The 19,072-nt window shown below is 48.1% G+C and overlaps 1 protein-coding gene across 4 annotated transcripts in view; it reads left to right on the top strand.

The window, feature by feature from the left end:
* The window catches only part of TRANK1 (tetratricopeptide repeat and ankyrin repeat containing 1), a 2,632,183-nt gene that overhangs the window by 1,496,267 nt on the left and 1,116,844 nt on the right, over positions 1–19,072 (top strand). For all 4 annotated transcript variants that reach the window (XM_069613200.1, XM_069613201.1, XM_069613199.1 and 1 more), the window contains one exon: positions 837–3,698. In XM_069613200.1, coding sequence (XP_069469301.1) covers positions 837–3,698 — 2,862 coding nt within the window. The remainder of the gene's footprint in view (positions 1–836; positions 3,699–19,072) is intronic.

Here is a 19,072-nt window from a genome sequence, read left to right as displayed (position 1 = left end):
ATTTACAAAATGTACATAATCTGTGAAAGAATTAGAATATTCTCAGAGAATTTTAAAAAAATTATCTTTGAGAAATCTGCTTTTTCCCGGAAAGATGCGAAATATGCATTTTGTATTTGTGAGTAGTTGCACCTGCATTGTTTATATGAGATTAATGTATTCAAGGTTTGGCTTGAACCATGATTTATCCAGGTACTGTTGACTATGTAGTGCTAGCAATAGTTGGGCAACTAAGCCTTCCCTGGCATGCCACATCCACCTGTGTTGATGGGCCAGAGGCATACAAAGGTGGCAAGTCGTTACCATTGTGATCTCACCTGCCAGGGAAGTTGTTATCCCATTACTTACTCTGTTTACAACCGGCGTGAGCTCATAATATTGTATTCCTTGGGAGGGGGTTCCAACCATGGAAATGGCAGATGGGTCCTGACGGAGCTGCCTCTCTTCCATTTCCATCGCACTAAAGAATGATGGAGAGAAGCAGATGCCGGCACCAGAGGGATAGATGATAGCATCCTAAAAAAGGTAAATTTAGTTTTTATAAGGGAATTCACAGCTAACAGCTTGCTCAAACACAGGCTTATACCGTTGGGTAGATTCAACCGTGATCTTTACCTGATAGCTGCTCGCCCGTCTACGGCTGCTAATGTGTGCTATTAGTAACTGGCTACTGACTTAAATGTACAAAACAAAAAGGAGCGAACCCTGGGTTTTTTCCTTCATGTTTTTAGTTTTTAAAGTACTGTTTTGTTTTAATGTTTTCTTTAGTACTGTGCACATGTAAGACTAAGTTATTGCGCTTTGAAGATGTTCTAATATTGTTTAATTTATTTTAGGTGAGATTGGACTGAACATACTGAACTATCTACTTGAGTTGTACTGTTCGAAGCCTTCAGAGTTTCCATACCTGGACCCGAATACTCAAGATAAACATGGAAACACTGTAATGCACATTTTGTTTCAGAACGGTAGTGCCACAAATTTTAAGCGCGCCCTAGACATCTTAGCAAAATTTGAAATTAATTTGACTTTGACAAATAAACTGGGGAAAGATGTAAGGCACAGGATAAAAAAGAATGATCAACGTCTTATTACGTGGGAGAAGGCCGTACGTGAGGCCAGAAAAAAGCAACCTGCTATTCTGCCTGTAAGGTCTATCGCCACTGAGGAAACCCCATTATCAAAACCATCCAAAGCCGCCTCTAAGGCTCTATCCACTTCGAACATTGAGATTAAAACACATAGTGACAAACCAAATGCTTGTAATGTTTCCGTGGACAAGAGTAAAGTGCAAAATGGTCCCTGTAGCAATATTAATCTAAGAGATGAAATTAGGCCTTTGACTCTCAGAGAAAACCTTGCTCAAAGGATCACAGACTTGGTCAAGCTTCTTGAATTGCGTAAACCACAGATGGGAACACCTGAAGTACCAAAGTATTCTCCGTTGATGGCGTGCACTTCAGTGGTGGGAAACAAACCCTTAAACGAGTTTGGAACCGAAACATCAGCTTGCACTAATGTTTTATGCACTAAAATTGCTGCTGTGGCTGTTGAGGATGTGCATTGTGAACTAGAAATATCACCCGTCAATGATCGAGAAGGTGAACAAGAGGACGAGGATGACATAGCCAATTTGCAGGACTTTGATTGCATGGCATGGGAGATAGAGTGTACATCAGAAGCACTGAAAAAGTTGGGAAGCAAGTTCATACCCCACTATATGAAGAAGAAAATTATCTTGGTGGTGCAACAACTTGGAAATGGTGATTGGGTGCAGAGTCTTCAGAAGCGCTTGAAATATTTAAACTGCGACATACAGTTGTATGAAGCCAAATTAGACAAAGGTGCAAGGATGCTGTGGGAGCTTGCCATTGACTTCTCACCTCGCTGTAGTGAGGACCCAGAAAAGATCATAGAGACGGAGCAATCCATGTGCTCTGTGGAAAAGTCTGGCAGGGTTTACACAGAAATCATACGAATATGGGACATTATTCTCGATCACAACAAGTTAAACCATGCAATAGAGCATATTTGTAGTGCGTACAACCGTGGCTTGTCCTGTATTTTGCGGAAGAAGCTGAAGGGCATAAGTAAAACTCAGCAATCCTCCAGCATTAATGTACAAACACGCTTTCCTCAATATTATATTGAAGATGTGGAACTGGAAAAACCCAGAAATCTTATCATACCAGATTATTTTCCACCAGCAAGCGCGGTGGAAACTGAGTTTAACATAATGAAATTCCATAGCTTCAGTACCAACATGGCCCTTAATATAATAAGTGAAATTAATTCTACTGTTGAATATCCCTTCAGAGTTGGTGAACTGGAATATGCAGTAATTGACCTGAATCCTAAACCCATGGAAGCCATCATTTTAATTGGCCGCAGTGGAACAGGGAAGACTACATGTTGCCTATATAGATTATGGAAGAAGTTCCATTCATACTGGGAAAAAGCAGAGTCTGTTGGTGGCCCTTGGCTTGCAAGGCAGACTTGGCATCGAAGAAAGCAAGAAAGTATTGCTGAAGGTGAAAGTACAGAGGATGAAGACGCAATTGATACTACAGAAACAAGTGATGAATCAGACTCAAATGACAGCTCAGATGATGATGATGCTGAGCAAGAAGTTCAGGATGAAAGACGTTGTTCTTCTGTAGAAGAACTGTCTTCCCTTGAGGAAAACTGTAACAAGGAAGACAAATTGGAACATTTCCACCAGATCTTTATTACTAAAAACCATGTTCTATGTCAAGAGGTTCAAAGGAATTTTGTTGAGCTAAGTAAATCTACTAAAGCTACCAGTCATTTTAAGCCAGTTGAACCTACAGTCTACAGGCTGCAGGACCTAAAGGATGAGAACTTTCCACTGTTTGCCACCTCAAAACAGTTGTTGCTTTTACTCGATGCATCAATGCCAGATCCTTTCTTTCTGAGAAACGATGATGGAAGTCTCAAAAGGAACATTGCTGGCTGGTCCACAGGTGATGAATTGCTTCTACCTGATCTGTTAGATGATGATGATGAAGGTGACAATGAAACAGACTATGAGGAGGAGGAAAAGGTCTCTGAAACCCATGGAAAAGAAACTGATCCACGTGTTTATGTGACCTTTGATGTTTTTGCCAATGAACTATGGCCAAAAATGGTGAAAGGCAAATCTCTATACAATGCTGCATTGGTTTGGAAAGAGATCAAATCTTTCCTTAGAGGATCTTTTGAAGCTCTAAGCTGCCCCCGTGGAAGACTTTCAGAAGATCAGTACATTAAGTTAGGGCGCAAGAGGGCTCCAAACTTTCAGGAAGATAGAAAAGAAATCTATCGCCTGTTTTGTGTCTATCAGCAACTGAAGTCACAGAGAGGATACTTTGATGAAGAGGATTTCCTGTTCAATTTGTCTCAAAGGCTTTGGAAGCTGGAGGAGCTTCCATGGTCCATTCATGAACTTTATGGCGATGAGATTCAGGACTTTACTCAGGCAGAGCTAGCTCTTCTGATGAGATGCATCAATGATCCTAACTCGATGTTCCTCACCGGCGACACAGCACAGAGCATAATGAAAGGAGTTTCCTTCCGTTTCAGTGACCTTCGTTCTTTATTTCATTATGCGAGCATTCATTGCGCCAAGGACAAATATTGTGTTGTTCGGAAGCCAAAGAGGATTTATCAACTATATCAAAACTACAGATCTCATTCAGGTATGGTAATTTTAATGTTTAGCGGGAATATATTTTATGTGATTTGTTACAATGATATGCCCTACAGTATCTTACCGCATTTTTAGTTGGCTTTAATTAATGACAAAGTTCATGGAAATAAATATTATAAACCAATTTAATTATTTATACATTTTTTACCTTTTTCAATTTTATAACCGGACACTGTTATAAGGATGTTTCCCATATCAGCACGTGCGTGTATAGACAACACTTGGGGATATACTTGATTTTTTTATTGTTGATGTTTTTATCATATTTTTGTACTGATTTAATGCTGGTTCTACTTTGTGATAATGTATATCTTTTGGAAATAATTGAATTAATAGTCAGTGATGTGTACAAGAGAATAGTTATGAGACAACTTGACACAAGGCTAATGAAGGCTGTGAAAGAATAATTTAAATGAAAAGGAAAAACCTAAAATTGAGAAAGGTTAAAAAAAAAGTACCAATAATTAATGAAATTGGTTTATAATATTTAGTTCCATTAACTTTATTTTTCACTTATTGAAGCCAACTAAAAATGCAATTGGAAGAAATGTAATAAAATACTGTTGAGCATAGCATTGTAAAAAATATATATTTAAACCCATTTACTCCTACCTCCGTCCCCTTTCCTCCATACTGTATGGGCGTCCCTCGCTAGGGACGGGAAACAACCCTTTTCATCAGAAAAAATTGTCTTGCCCTTTAAATGTAGTTGTATGTGGGGGCGTGGCCCTAGGAGCATGTGCACCCCTGACTCCACCCACCGGCGTCACTCTTCAGTCCTCTTTTCTGCGTTTACGGGAACAGAACGCTTTCACCAGCACTCCTGGGTTAGGCCTCCCACCTTGTAATTCCACGTGCTCTTTCCCAGAAGACGATAGTCTCTGTTTTTATTTCTTTTTCTTCCAACTGTCAGGTAATGCTCTGTCCTCTGGTGCCACTCTCCTTCCCCGGCGCATGTCGACGACGGCGGGTTTCAGTAGGTGTCCAGCCTGCGAGGGTTCCTTCCCAACATCCGGCCCTCGCGCACTCTGCCTCCGTTAGGCAGAAACCTGTGCAGTTCCCTTAGAGACCACTGCAAAAAGTTTAAGACTACAGGTGTTAGCAGTAAACCCAATTGGTAGCAGTCTGTACCACCCAGATTTACCTGGTAGCTGTGGCTGAGCAGTCAGACTTCTTTCAAGAAGAGTTAGGCAGTACATAGAGTATACACAATAGGGCGAAAAATACAGTAGTACAAGCAAACACTGATCAGAGCTTTGTTATAAAAGTATATAATTATTTAAAAACATACTTGTAAAAATACACTGGCACTAATATGTCAAGCAAGTTCAAACACAGTCACTAGAAATATATACACCTCCCTAATTAATTATTTGACAAGTCTAGGTTAATACACCACTTATTTAGCAAAACAGAGGTGAGCGCGTAACCATAGATGACACTCCAATAATTATTTTAAAAGGGAGAGAAAAGGCAGAAATAGGAAAAACACACAATACCAACACTTTTAAAGAACTACAGCAAGTCAAGAAAGGCAGGGTCTACTGTAGAGCAAAAAGTTCATAGGCTAGGCCCACTCTTGGAGACAGCAAGGTGGAATGTGCCCAAGATCACACAGTGGAAATGCACTAAAAGCCTTTGCAGGAAAGTCAAAAAGAGGTTGGATCAAGTTAGAAAGGTAATGTTAACAGGTCCGAGGTCACCCCAGGATAGATAGTCAAGGATTTACGGGACACCTTAGACGGTCTGTTGCAAGGGAGACCAGGCGGGACACAGTACCTGAAATGATGAGAAAGCTCCAGCGGGGGCAGTTGTTCCTGGCGGCGGGTGCAAGTCGGTGCTTCGTCCAGGGGAAGAGAAGATCTCGACGTGGAGGAAAGCTGGAGGTCGTTGCACTTCCAGGGAAGAAACCAGCCGCAGGGTTTCCCGGTTAAAAGGTACTACACTTTTATTCGCGGTAGTGGTGAAGCGTGGCTATCCGGCCACCAGGGTGCATGGCACGGGCGATTCGACCATGAGATAATCCAGGAAGGCGAAAAAGGCGAACTGGTTGGTCCCACCAGCTCAAAGGGAAGAAGACTCTCCTGGAAGAAGATCTTCTCTGTCGTCGGGAAAGTGGTGAGTTTCGTACAGCAGGGCTCCACCGGTGGTGCCGTCGTTGTAGATGGCTCAGCTTCTCCCCTCTTCGGATTCTTTAGGTCCTGTGGCGACTTCTGAAGTCCAAGTCCCCAAAGCCCTGCTTTTATGCAGCAAAACCCCCATTCATCAGCCTAGCTGTCAATCAAACATGCTAAGTGGTGAACCGGGCGGCTCACCACTGGGCCAATCACACAAGAGTGCGACTTGAGTTGCCAAGGCAACTCAGTCCAGGGTGTCTATTCCCCCCTCCTACACATCCTGTAGACCCAGACAGAGTGGCACCACTTTTGGAGGCTTCTGTGCAGAAGCCTGCCAAAAGTGGAACAAAGGGCTCGACTTGGGTTGGAATTACAGAGGCGAACACAAACGCCATTTTAAAACCGAGTCCTGGCAAAAAGACCCAACCGGGGAATAAATATTAAATAAATAACCTGGCGGTATCTTTAACATTGCACCAAAAAAGTGGTGCGTTTAAAATGAATGGGAAAATCCCATAGGAAATATTCCGGTGGAATATTTCGCGTGGTAACCACTGCCACCAGCCAGAAACTCGACAAGGGGGGACTGGACAGTGCCCTCTTGAAAAACAGACCCAGGGGCAATGGAATTACCCCTACCAGTACTTCCACAGTATGATGGTTTGTACTGGTTCTGTTCACAATTTAAGACTAGTAAAGTCAATGGTGACTTTACATGCCCTGGGAGACAGTAGTCAGTCCCAGGGTATGGAGTCTATGTTTGGGGGTCACTATGACACCCCTATGTTACTGCACTGAGGGTGCTGTGTAACACATATACCAAAAACACATGAAGCCCTTTGGAGTAAAAGATCCCATAACCCATAAAACACATTACAAAGTCAAAGGACATTCTCAAATCATGCCTAAGAGTGGGAGAAAAAGAGTCTCACTCTTAGCAGGAGAAAAAATTAAACCCCAAAAATCCAGCAAAGCTGCTGTGGGACTCACTAGGTTTGGGAAATTAGCCTTTACAGAGAATTCTCCCTAACACCCTCGCGCACTCTGCCTCCGGTGCCTTGGCCCAGAAAACGGCTGGGACAGCTGTTCTGTGTGCTATGCCTTGACCCCACGTGCTCTGAAGAATCGGTTGGCCAGAGGGAGAGAGCTCTTCGAAAGATCACCTACAGAGGACATCAAAGCATACGTGATGAGGAAGACCAGGCCCAAGGTAGGTGCTGTGTTCTCCTCTCACCCCATAAGGGCAACTCCTTCCTCGGGAAGCAACCAATCAAAAGGGACCCTGCAGCTACTGGCCCGAGGGGTTGCAAGATCCTAGCGGTCCCACAACTGAGGGTCTGCAAGGCTCTATTACCGGGCTCCGACCCAAGGGTTTTTTGCCCGGGTACCAGGCTCATGTCCGAGGGGGCACCTGTAGGCAGCACCATCGCCAAGGGCACTCCACCTCTCGGGTCTCTACCTGAGTTACAGGGAAGGTCCGAACCTTTGCTATTCAGCGTGCAGGTGGAGACTGGACCCAGCTCAGCAAGCATCATGCCTTTGACACGTGGCAAGTAGCAGGAAAAAATGGCAGCTCACCTGGTGCCTTATCTGTTCAGAGATCAGGCAGTGGAGTGCACATCCAGATGGGATTGGGCAACGCCTGTTATCTGGTCCTCGTGTTATTCTTCCATTTAGCTGGGGAAGTACGCATTCCCCAATTTTGCGCGCAGGGTCCGCCAAGGACACTCGCAGCCTCAGGGCCCAGCTCCTACTCCCTCAGGCGCTCCACCTGCTTGCAAGGATAGGTTATTCGAGAAGATCCTCACCCTCATGAGATTGACACAGATGGGCACCATCCTCAGGGGGGTAATCAGGGACATGCTGCTGCCGGTACTGCCTCAAGCTTCAACTGGGGTCCATGCTTTGGTTCCAGCTCAGACCCTGGCTACCACACCCGCTCCAATCACGGAGGCGCAGCCCCCAGCACTGCCAGTCAGCACGCCACAGCTGCCCGCGCCCAGCACTCTTCCTCATCCCCAGACCTGCAGGACACAGCGGGGGACACGGACGAAGAGGAGGATCTGGACACGATGAGGCTGGCAGGCCTGGCTAAGCAACCTAGGCATCCCTCTGCTGCAGGCTGAGCAACCCAAAGCAGGGGACCTGGTCGGAGTGCTCACACTTCGTCCTCCCACGAGAACTGGCATCCCTCTTCAGAAGGATGTGGAATCCTTAGCCAAAAAGGGCTGGGTCAAATCACACTCCACTCAACCTACCAACAAACGCCTGGACGCCAAATACAGGCAGACAGAGTGGGATTCACTCTTATTGTCCGTGCACCCCCAGCTACATTCCTGTTATAGCAGCAGCATCACTATATTCCAAACCGTAGTCTTCTACAGCTGCACCCGTTCTGCACTTCTGGGGAAGGAGGAAAAGTTGCTGGAGTAGTTTGGCAAGAAGGTCTACTCTAATGCTACGCTCCACCTGCGTCAGGCCAATGGCGATGCCATGTTGGCTGCTGTTAATCAAAAGCTGTGGTGGGAGATTGCAGACTTCCTTCCAGAAATTCCTGACCACAGCCAGGCACAGTTCTAGGCAGGTTTTGCAGAGGCGAAAATTGTGGCCCAGGATATCAGGGAGTCTACTGTGGCGCACATCGACACCTTGGGCAGAGCCATCTGTATCGCCACCAACACAGATGTGCAGGAACGCATCCTCGACCTGCCATTTGAGGGGGGTGACTTTTTCCACTCGACAACAGATGAGGAACTCGACAACAAAAAGAATAGCTCCCAAGCAGCTAAATCCTTATCAGTTTCAACAAGATCCGCACCCAAAACTTACAGCCAGGCTCACTGTTGGGCAGAATCCTGGGCAGTGCCCTTAGGGACCACTACACAAGATTAAGACTACAGGTGGTAGTACAATTTCACCTTTGAAACAAGCCTGTACTACACAGTTAGAGTGGTAGCAGTAGCGGAGCAGCCAGACTTATCTCAAGAGCAAATGAGCAGTAGTAGAGATTACACAAAGGACTACAGTTACTGTGACTCAAGCAAACACTGACTCACGGTTTCAGGTAAAAAATATAAGTACATTTATTTTTAAACCATCTGTTCATAAAACACTTCACTTCTATTAAATCAAATCACACTGTAAATACACTACACACAGCCAATTCCTCTTGTTTAGGGAAATTCAAGGTAAGTATATTAGGATTTGACAGACCCGTGTTGTGAAACAAAGACGTTACTGGCGGTACATATGCGATAGTTTTTTGACAGTAATGACAGTTCAGTCTTACTAAATAAACGCGTACCCGTGGAAAGAAATGTTACCGAAGTCAAACACAATTAGCACAAAGAATTAAAATCAGGGAATAGTTAGGAAAAAGATTAGGCAATACTTTTGTCAAGGCAATGGAATCAGAAGACTCGCTTTAGGATGCAAATAAAGTCAATAGGCCTGCGCCAGTGTCACGGGAGCAGATGCTCTGTTGTCGAGGATCACACGTTAAGAACAGTTTGAGATTCAAGATGCCAGGAGTACTTAGATATTGTCAAAAAGAGGCAAAAGTTATAAGAGGAAAGAAAGGACAAGCCTCCGTGGAAGAAAAGGGTTCACCCCGATTCCTCAAGGTCGGACACGGAGAACGACCAAAGGTGCACAGTACCTTATTCCGCTGAAGAAAGCTGGAGCCACGGCAGTTGTTCCTGGTAGTTCCTACAGACTCACGGTTCCTGGAGCTTCAGTCGTGGGGAGAAGAAGGATGATGTCTGGAGCGATCTGCACTACCAAGGGATGAGGCCAGCAGCAGAAAAGGCAATGATGAATAAAAGGTGCGCTCCTTAAATTCAGGAGAGGGCTCTTCTGATGGCTATCCTGACCACTAAAGCACTGTGCAGTGATTTCGACCCAGGAGAGGATTCTCTGGCTGAAGAAAGGTGAGCTGGTTGATCCCACCAGGCTCAAGGGAAGAAGACTCCGGACTGGGTCTTCTCTTTTTGTTGAAACGTAGATAGCTCGGGGCTGCAGCAGGGCTTCACCTGGACTCGGGATTGGAGCAGCCGTCTTCTTCTCCGCTTCTCTTCGGTTCCTTGCAGTTCCAGTGGCGACTCTGACTTCCAGCCCAAGAGTCCTGCCTTTTATGCCAAAATCCCCCATTCACACAGCCTGGCTGTCAATCACTCAGCAGGGGGTTGTCCAGCTCAGACAACCACCTTAGCCAATCAATACAAAGTGCGACTTGGGTCTCCAAGGAGACCCTGTGCAGGGGGTGACTACACCCCTCCCTCACATTCAGCCCACCTAGACACCCGGACGCCAAAAAGAGGTCTTCTCGAGAGAAGCCCGCCAAACGGCAGTGAACAAAGGGGGCAAACCTGGTTTGCCGCGCAAAGTAAAACACAAGAAAGCTTTTAACAAGAAGAAATGGCGACAAAACCCAACCGAGCCAAATTAAAACCAATATGGTCAAGCGGGTTTCATGTTCGAGGCTACTATTTTAGCCTAAAACATTACCACGTTATATAATATAACCGCGGTAGAAAAGTTAGGGTAGCTACCACTGCCACCAGCCAAGTCTTGGTGTTAAGGGAGTGAAACAACGCTCCAAGAGACACAGATAAAAAGGGATAGTAGTTAACCCTTTCCATTACTCCATGTAAGATGGGGTGTACTGGATCTGTGGTAAATGTGACAAGTTAATGGCAACTTTACATGTTTCTGGGGGACAGTAGTCAGCCCCAGAAAAATGGAATCAGTGGGAAGTCTAAACGACAACCCTGTGCTACTACACTGAAGGTGCCTTGTAACACACAAAATAAAAAGATGATGCCTAGGGAGTTGGTGAGACTCCATAGCCCATGAGCACTAAAGTACAACACACACAAATATACACTGTAAGAGTGGGAAAAAGGTTCACACTCTTACCAAGTGGAAAACATAAACCCCAGAAATCCAGCAAAGCTGCTGAGGGACTCACTAGGTAAGGGAAATTAGCCATAGAATGAGAATTCTCCCTAACAAGTCTCCACCCAGGACCAGTCTTTAATGGACCTTGCCATAGACAAGAGCTTTGCAATATTTAAATCGAGTCCTTGGTCAGCACCAATACCTGGTTTGTTATGGTTGTTCTCCCTTTCTATTTCCGGGTCCTGGAAATCAAGAAATTCCAGGGCATCAGGTTCGGTTTCAAACTGGTGGAATTCATATCCTAGATCAAATAGATCAGACCTGTGAAACCATAGCAGTTTTTGAATAATTGGTGAAGTTAAGTAACTTAACATTCTCCAGCATGGGGTCTGGCATGGATTCACATGCTCATGAATATTCCCGGTCGTCAGGCTGGGAGTCCTCGGTAAAGAAAAAATCAGTTTCAGTTTCGTTTCTGAACTGTCTTTCTACTAGTAACCAATCACTGGTCTCTGGGTCATACTGCCCCCAGCCAATGACTGCCCTCTACCTAAGTCCCTCCTCTGGCAGCCATCTGCAGATTTTTACTGCACATTCAAGTGTTGGGATCCTCGTGCTATAGCTCTCGAGCTTTTACTGCATGTTGCGATTTTTCAAAGAGTTTACTCTTATTTTTTTGGTCAGTCGGCCCTCAAGCTCCACCGATTCTACTTCCGATCAACAGGGACCCGTTTTGGAATTTTTCTACGCCCCTCAAGGGCGAATTTTGTCGAGTTTTCGCTTCTTGGAGGATTCTGGACGATCTTTGAGGCCTACCCCGCGTGGACATGGCCCAGGACAAAGGAAACACGAAGATTGTATACAAGCTGTTCAGGAGCTGCCCTGGATGGTGATTAAAGAATGTCTTCAAGGAAGATGAGCACTCTCGGTGCCTCTACTGCCTTCATGATGACAAATAGCACGTGGAGAAGGACTGTGCTTTTTGTAAGAATATGTCCGAACGGACAATGAAGGATCGCAGCGTTCGGCTCACCAACTGGCTGGAGGGGAAAAGTCTGAGTGGTCTTCTAAGACCTTTGAGGGTGCTCCGGCGGCACAACAAAAGGCAAAGCACAGCGACTCCGTGGGCACCAGGAGCTCCGATGGTTCGGGCTCCTTGGCTGCCAGGCAGGGCGCAATGTCACCGACATCATCAACCACGAGCCAATGCTCTGGCTCGGTGAAGAGGAAGTCGGAGAACCCGGGTAAGCTTCAGGAGAAGCCCTGGTCGAACCTGACAGAGGCAGAGGGGGAGCGAGTCAGTGACCCTCCCCAAGGTGAAGGCCTCCGGCACGCCCAAAGTCACAAATGCCCTGATTAACCCGGCTAAGGCCTCGATCGAAGGAGTCGTGGTGGCCCTGGCGAAGCCTGCGGAGGCTACCCCAGTGGAGGCGACTTCCGGGCCTAGAGTTTCCCTGCCACCCCGGAGGGAATCCTCTTTTCAGCCTATCGATAAGACCCCCATGAAACCCCCGGGTGGAGAAAGTTGGGGGGGCACGGTAGCCATAACGGACACTGATACCACCTCGGAAGATGAGCTGGTTGGCGTCGCAAAGATCCTGGACAAGAAGTTCGAGGAAGTCAGGTTGTACGGGAGGGATCCCGACGAGGTGGACGTAGAAGGCGACGGTGGAGCCGACGAGGAGCCGCAGATCATGGAGGAGACAGAGGACCCTACTCCCCAGCCATCGCTCCCGTCGCAACTGGTGCCTATGCCACAAGTCAACTCTGGAGCAATCTTGATGGCTATCCAGACCCTGTGTACGGAAATAAGGACGAGGTTGCCCTTAACCCCAGCAGACGATCCAGCGGCGCCTGGACCGTCGGGAAGGCCACCAAACAGGCGGAGGTGAATACATTCTCCCCCTCCTTTCCAGCCCTCACCTCCTTCCCCTCCACCGAGGGACGAGACGGGAACGGAGACGACGACGACGGTGATGACGACGGGACGGATCTCCCATCATCTCCTGCCCGGGCCTCACTCCCCCACTCCGACAAAATTGTCTCTTTCAACGCCATGATCACCAGGGCTTCGGAGCTCTTCAAACTTTGTCCCGAAGAACAGAAGAAGGAGGGTTTCCTCTACCAGCGACGGGAGGCCAAGACCAAGACCGTCCTCTCAGTACCGTTATTAGACGACATCTGGGATGAAGGACTATCGCTACTCAAGAACCCATCCACGGCACCTGCAAAGAGGAATCGGTATGAGAAGAAGTACCGGATCCCCAGATTCGGTGGTCTCCGCAGCGGCCAAGAAGAAATCAGCAGGGGCGACTGGATCAACTTCCACTTCCCCACCTGACGTCGAGGGGAAGAAGCTGGACGCCATGGGGCGATGGGTCATCTCGTCAGCGTCAACGACCATGAAAGCTTCCCTCCTGAATTTCCTCCCAGACGAGAAGAGGGCAGAAGCCCTTAAAATCCTGCCGGAAGAAGAGGTGGCTTCGGACCACGCCATCACGGTGGCCACGGACATCGCCGATACCGGCTTTCGCCAGATGGGCAACAGCGTTTGCCTTCGCCGGCACGGTTGGCTTAAGGCCACCGATTTCTGTCAGGACGTGCAGACCAGGGTACTGGACATGCCCTTCGGCAGGAACAACCTCTTCGGCGAGGCAGTGGACAAGTCACTGCAGGCCATCAAGGCAGACACCGAGACGGCCCAGGCCTTGGGTTCCCTCCATCAGCGACGGCCACCCTTTTGGACCTCCAGAGGCAAGTCTCAAGATGCCTGCAAAGGATTTGGTGGCGGTTCCTCGTCATACCGCCAAGCGGCCCGTTCATAGTCGCAGGAGGCCTACAGAGGCTGCACCAAGGCTGAAGGACATCGTTATCGCCAAGGAGGCCAAGGCCTTAGCAAAGCAGGATTGAACCGGCCGCAGTATTGGGACCCCACCGAAGCACTCCGGTGGGAGACTGGCTGGCGAAATTCTTCAGCGTGTGGGAGTCCATCTCCACTGATCGTTGGGTGCTGGACACGCTGGCCCACTGGCACACTCTGGAATTCCAAAGAAAGTGTCCCCGTCTACCACCTGTGGCCAGGAAGGAAAGCCACGTCCCATAGCTACTTCTTTAGGTACGAGCAATGCTGAAAAAGGGAGCGATGGAACTCGTCCCGAAGAGGCTCCGGTGCTCTGGAGTGTACTTGCGGTACTTCCGTGTCCAAAAGAAGACCGGCAGTTGGTGACCCATCCTGGACCTTCGTCGTCTAAACAAGTACATCAAGTCCCAGAAATTCTAGATGGTCACCCTCCAGTACATGCTGGGACAGCTGGAGGAAGGTGACTTTCTATCGTCGCTGGACTTGGAGGATGCCTACTTCCACATCCCCATTCTCAAAGGACATCGAAAGTTCCCACGATGCGTTGTCCAAGGGCGACACTATCAGTTCAAGGCCATTCCCTTCGGAGTGAAGTTGGCACCCAGGGTCTTCACCAAGTGCCTGGCACTAGTGGCGGCGCGGCTGCACCTGCAGGGGATCCAAGTCTACCCCTACCTGGACGATTGGCTCATCCGAGCAAAGTCAAGGGAATTCGCCGTCGATCACACAGCGAAGACAGTCCAACTGCTCACGGATCTGGGATTCTCGATCAATTTTGTGAAATCCCACTTGGTACCGTCGCAAGATGCCCTGTTCCTGGAAGCCAGACGCCACACAGTGGCGTGATTGGCCTCCCCATCGGAGGAAAGGACAAAAGCCATCTTGGCCAGGGTACAACGGCTGTTGACCATGGACATGGCCAGGGTGAGATCCATCAAGTCCCTACTCGGCATGATGTCTTCGTGCATCTACCTCTTGCGCCTATGCAGGCTGCGGATGCTTCCCACTGCATGAGTTCCTCGACGCCCGTTGGATGCAAGCGGCGGGCAGCTTCGAAGAAAGAATCTCAATCAATGAGACTTTCCGCCAAGCGATCCGGTGTTGGGGCACCCACGCACATCTAGAGGCGGGCATGAACTTCCAGACCCCGGCACATCAGGAAACGGTGACGACAGACACCTCCCTGGAAGGATGGGGAGCGCACACCGTAGATCTCCACACAAGAGGCCTTTGGCTCTCGGAGGAGCGGTCACTACACATCAACGTCCTGGAGCTCCGAGCCGTGTTCTGGATTCTCAGGTCGTGCCTTCCGTCCCTCAAGGGCAAGGTGGTGAGGTTCTTCACCGACAACACCATCACAATGTTCTACATCAGGAAGCAGGGCGGCACCAGATGCCAGCCCTATCCAAGGAAGCGTAGGATCTGTGGCACTGGGCCGTTGCCCAAGGGATGTTCCCGGTGCCCTTCCATCTGGCAGGAACAAAGAACACCATTGCCGACTCACTCAGCAGGGAACTGCGCTCATGCCACGAGTGGGAACTCCGGCAGGATCAAGTGGATCTCCTATTCCGACGATGGGGCAATCCCCAGATTGACCTATTCGCGACGGCGACGAACACCAAGTGTCGGAGGTTTCCCCAGCCGGGGAGCATGGGTGATGCCTTCTTATTCACCTGAGATGGCCTGTTCCTGTATGCGGCCCCCCTGTTGCCATTGCTGCTGCAACTCATCAGTCTACTCAGACGGTCCCGGTGCAGGATGATCCTCGTTGCACCGGCGTGGCCGAGGCAGATCTGGTTCCTGGTCCTTCTGGACATGTCCACGTCCCCCACCCGGTCAAACTTCCGCCGGTCTCGGATCTTCTCGCCAGGGAAGGAGGCGCCATCCTCCATCATGACCCAGGATCGCTGAGCCTGCAGGCCTGGCTCCTGCAGCTAGAGTTCGGAGGGTACGATATCCCGGCGGACTGCAAGGAGGTGCTTGCAAAGGCCAGGGCGTCCTCGACTCTCAAGTGCTATGGACACAAATGGAAGAGGTTCTCTGTCTGGTGCCGTGCACAGAAGATTAACCGTCTGTGGATTACGGCCACTCAAGTGCTGCCGTACTTGCTATCGCTGGCCAAGGCGTGGCTGGCACATGCCTCCATCAAGATCCATCTGGCGGCTATCTCCCGCTACACCAGAACTCTGGGGCGGTCATCTCTGTGCTCTCATCGCCTTGTGAAATAGTTCATGAAAGGACTGTTCCGATTGTTCCCGCCGGTGAAGGCTCCGGCTCCGGTGTGGGAGCTCAACGTGGTGCTGACCAGGCTCATGGGGCCGTCATTCCAGCCTCTGCAATCGGCACCATTGAAGTTCGTGTCGTGGAAGACAGCGTTTCTTGTGGCCATCACCTCCGCACGACGAGTGGGAGAGATCCAGGCCCTCTCCTGTAAACCTCCATACCTGACATTCTTCGAGACGAGGGTAGTGCTGAGGACGTACCCCTCTTTCATGCCCAAGGTGCCGTCTGACTTCCATCTCAACGAGCCCTTATTGTTATCCGTTTTCTTCCCGTCGCCTTCTTTGTCGGCTGAGAAGACTTTGCACTCGCTGGATGTGGCTAGAGCGCTGAAGTTCTACGTGGCCCGCACGAAGAGTCTTCGGAAGACATCACAGCTGTTTGTAAAATTTGGACCTGTGAACCAAGGGAAAGCCCTCTCGAAGGCTTCTATTTCCAGATGGCTCTCCGGCTGCATCATGCACTGCACCGGTTGGCAAACTGACCGTTGCCCGGCTGTCCGAGAGCCCATTCAACCAGAGCGATCGCTGCTACCACAGCGTTCTTGTCTGGTGTGCCCCTGCTGGACATCTGCAGGGCTGCTACATGGAGGTCGATGCCCACCTTCACGAGATTCTACTGCGTCGACCGGGATTCCAGGGAGGAGTCCAGAGTCGGCCAGGCAGTGCTGCACAACTTGTTCGCTTGAAGGTGAGCCTGGTGAGGGAGCTCAACGTGGTGCTGACCAGGCTCATGGGGCCGTCATTCCAGCCTCTGCAATCGGCACCATTGAAGTTCGTGTCGTGGAAGACAGCGTTTCTTGTGGCCATCACCTCCGCACGAAGAGTGGGAGAGATCCAGGCCCTCTCCTGGTGAGGTAGCAAAAGATGCTTAATGTTGAGTTGTTGAAATGCTTAATGTTGAGCCTTGCCCCATCCCGTAGTTGTGCATGTGTGTACTGCTATGTATTCTTGTATTCATGAGCATGTGAATCCATGCCAGACCCCATGCTGGTGAAGGAAGAACTTACTTACCTGTAACTGTTGTTCTCCAGCATGGGTCTGGCATAGATTCACATGCAAGCCCTTCCTCCTACCCCTCTGCGGCTCTTCTCTTGGTCCTACTGCCACTTTACGTGCTACCAAATCTGAAGATGGCTGCCAGAGGAGGGGCTTAGGTAGAGGGCAGTCATTGGCTGCAGGCAGTATGACCCAGAGACCAGTGATTGGTTACTAGTAGAAAGACAGTTCAGAAGCGAAACTGAAACTGATTTTTTCTTTACCGAGGATTCCCAGCCTGACGAATGGGAATATTCATGAGCATCTGAATCCATGCCAGACCCATGCTGGAGAAAACAGTTACAGGTAAGTAACTTGTTCCTTCTGTAATTATTCTCGCGCGGCAATGAGATCCTATCGAAATCTTTTGATGGCAAATTGCATAGGGCAGGTACCTGACTAATGACATCCAGAATTGAGGGACGATTCATACGGGTCTTTCCAAGGGTTTCAAAACACCCTATCCATCCAATAATGTTGTTTGGAATAGGGGGAGTTTTCAATCTGGGTTCAACATCCTGCAAAGGGTCCTCTAATACTGGGTTACCTTTTAAAGGAGTTTTTACGAGTGGAAGGGCCGCACTTGTTTCTTTGACTAGAAGAATCGGAGCACTTAATGTAGGATTTGCTCGATTAATGCAGCAGTCTCCTGAAGCCTCACTCAAAATAGAGTTCAAATTGTTAATGGATATAGAATCATCTTGGAAAGCATGCCTTACTGAGGATAGTGTTAGAGAATGCGAGTCAGGTTGTAAAGGACATTCCGGCATCATAGAACTTGAAGCATTAGCCGATACTTTTGAAGATTGTGAGTCAGATTGTGGAGGATATTCCTGCGTAGCAAAACCTGAAACATTTGCCAATGCAGGGGCAGGACAATTTTTCATCACTTCCACTGTTGCACTGATCTCTGGACGGGAAGTTAGATTCACCAGTCCTATTGAAGGTGTTACCATGTGTCGCGGCTGTTTGGAGTCAACATCCTCAGCATATGATCTATCGGCAAATTGTAAATTCGAAAATGGCATTTCTGAATGAAATGATACCCCTTGCATGGGTAATGTAGAGGGAGTAAATGATCTCGTAACAACATGTTTAATACCTTGACTAGGATAGAAATTAGACAATAGGGATTGAGAAATGGTCCCTTGCAGTATTTTATCCTGCCCCAAGTCAGTACTAACATTAGGGGAAAATTCATGGATGTCTGATTTGCTTTTGATGTGGACAGTTCTCAGTGCACTGGCAACGTTTTCAATTGGTGGGGCATTTAGTCCCTTAGACAACAATTACCAATCTGTTAAATGGGTCAGGTTTATTATTTCCTCATCAATAGAAATAACCTGAGGATCTGTCATTCCCTTCTTCAGTTGTGATACGGGGGGCGTTAATGGTATATTCATGGTTGCCGTGTCTTTACACTTCTTTATAGTCGCCCCCCGTTTTCCTGCTTTCCTCAATAAGCGGTTATAACGTTGCGACAAAGGCATTGCAACGTCATTCCATTTTTTAGCATATAATTCTGCGCTTTCAATTAAATCAGTAAGTGCTGTGGGACTATTAGGATGGAACACTTCATTTCCAGAGGAAGAACTGACATTTCTTTGTGGAGCAATGAAGTCAGAATCTTTACTGATTTTCCCCTCCAAGAAGCGAGAATGTATTTAGTCTTTGATATCTTTCATATCCTGGATCGTGGCCCTCATTTCCTGTGAGAGATCTACCACCGTGGCCGTGAAAGATACCATATCCAGCAATTTACCCTTAGTGTAGGTATCAGCAGGAATATCAATGCCAACTTGAATAGAATCAGATGCTGCACCGTCAAAGGGAATGATAAGTCAGTCTGTGATTTTTGATTCATATAAAATGGCCTAGATGAAACAGCACAGCAAGCAAGGATTTTTTCCTTAAGGTCCTCACAGAATTCATTACCCGTTTGCCGACAAGTTTCCCTTGCTGTCAGAAAGCCCTCTAAGTGGTTAATTTTTGATAGAATAGTCGAAATAGAGGCCTTAATTTCTCCAGCATGGGGTCTGGCATGGATTCACATGCTCATGAATATTCCCCGTCGTCAGGCCGGGAATCCTCGGTAAAGAAAAAAATCAGTATCAGTTTTGTTTCTGATCTGTCTTACTTAATATTAACCAATCACTGATCTCTGGGTCAT

The sequence above is a fragment of the Ambystoma mexicanum genome, chromosome 5p, assembly GCF_040938575.1.
Source record: "Ambystoma mexicanum isolate Mex_15411 chromosome 5p, UKY_AmexF1_1, whole genome shotgun sequence".
Lineage (NCBI taxonomy): Eukaryota > Metazoa > Chordata > Amphibia > Caudata > Ambystomatidae > Ambystoma > Ambystoma mexicanum.
This window is presented reverse-complemented; position numbering and strand designations above follow the sequence as displayed.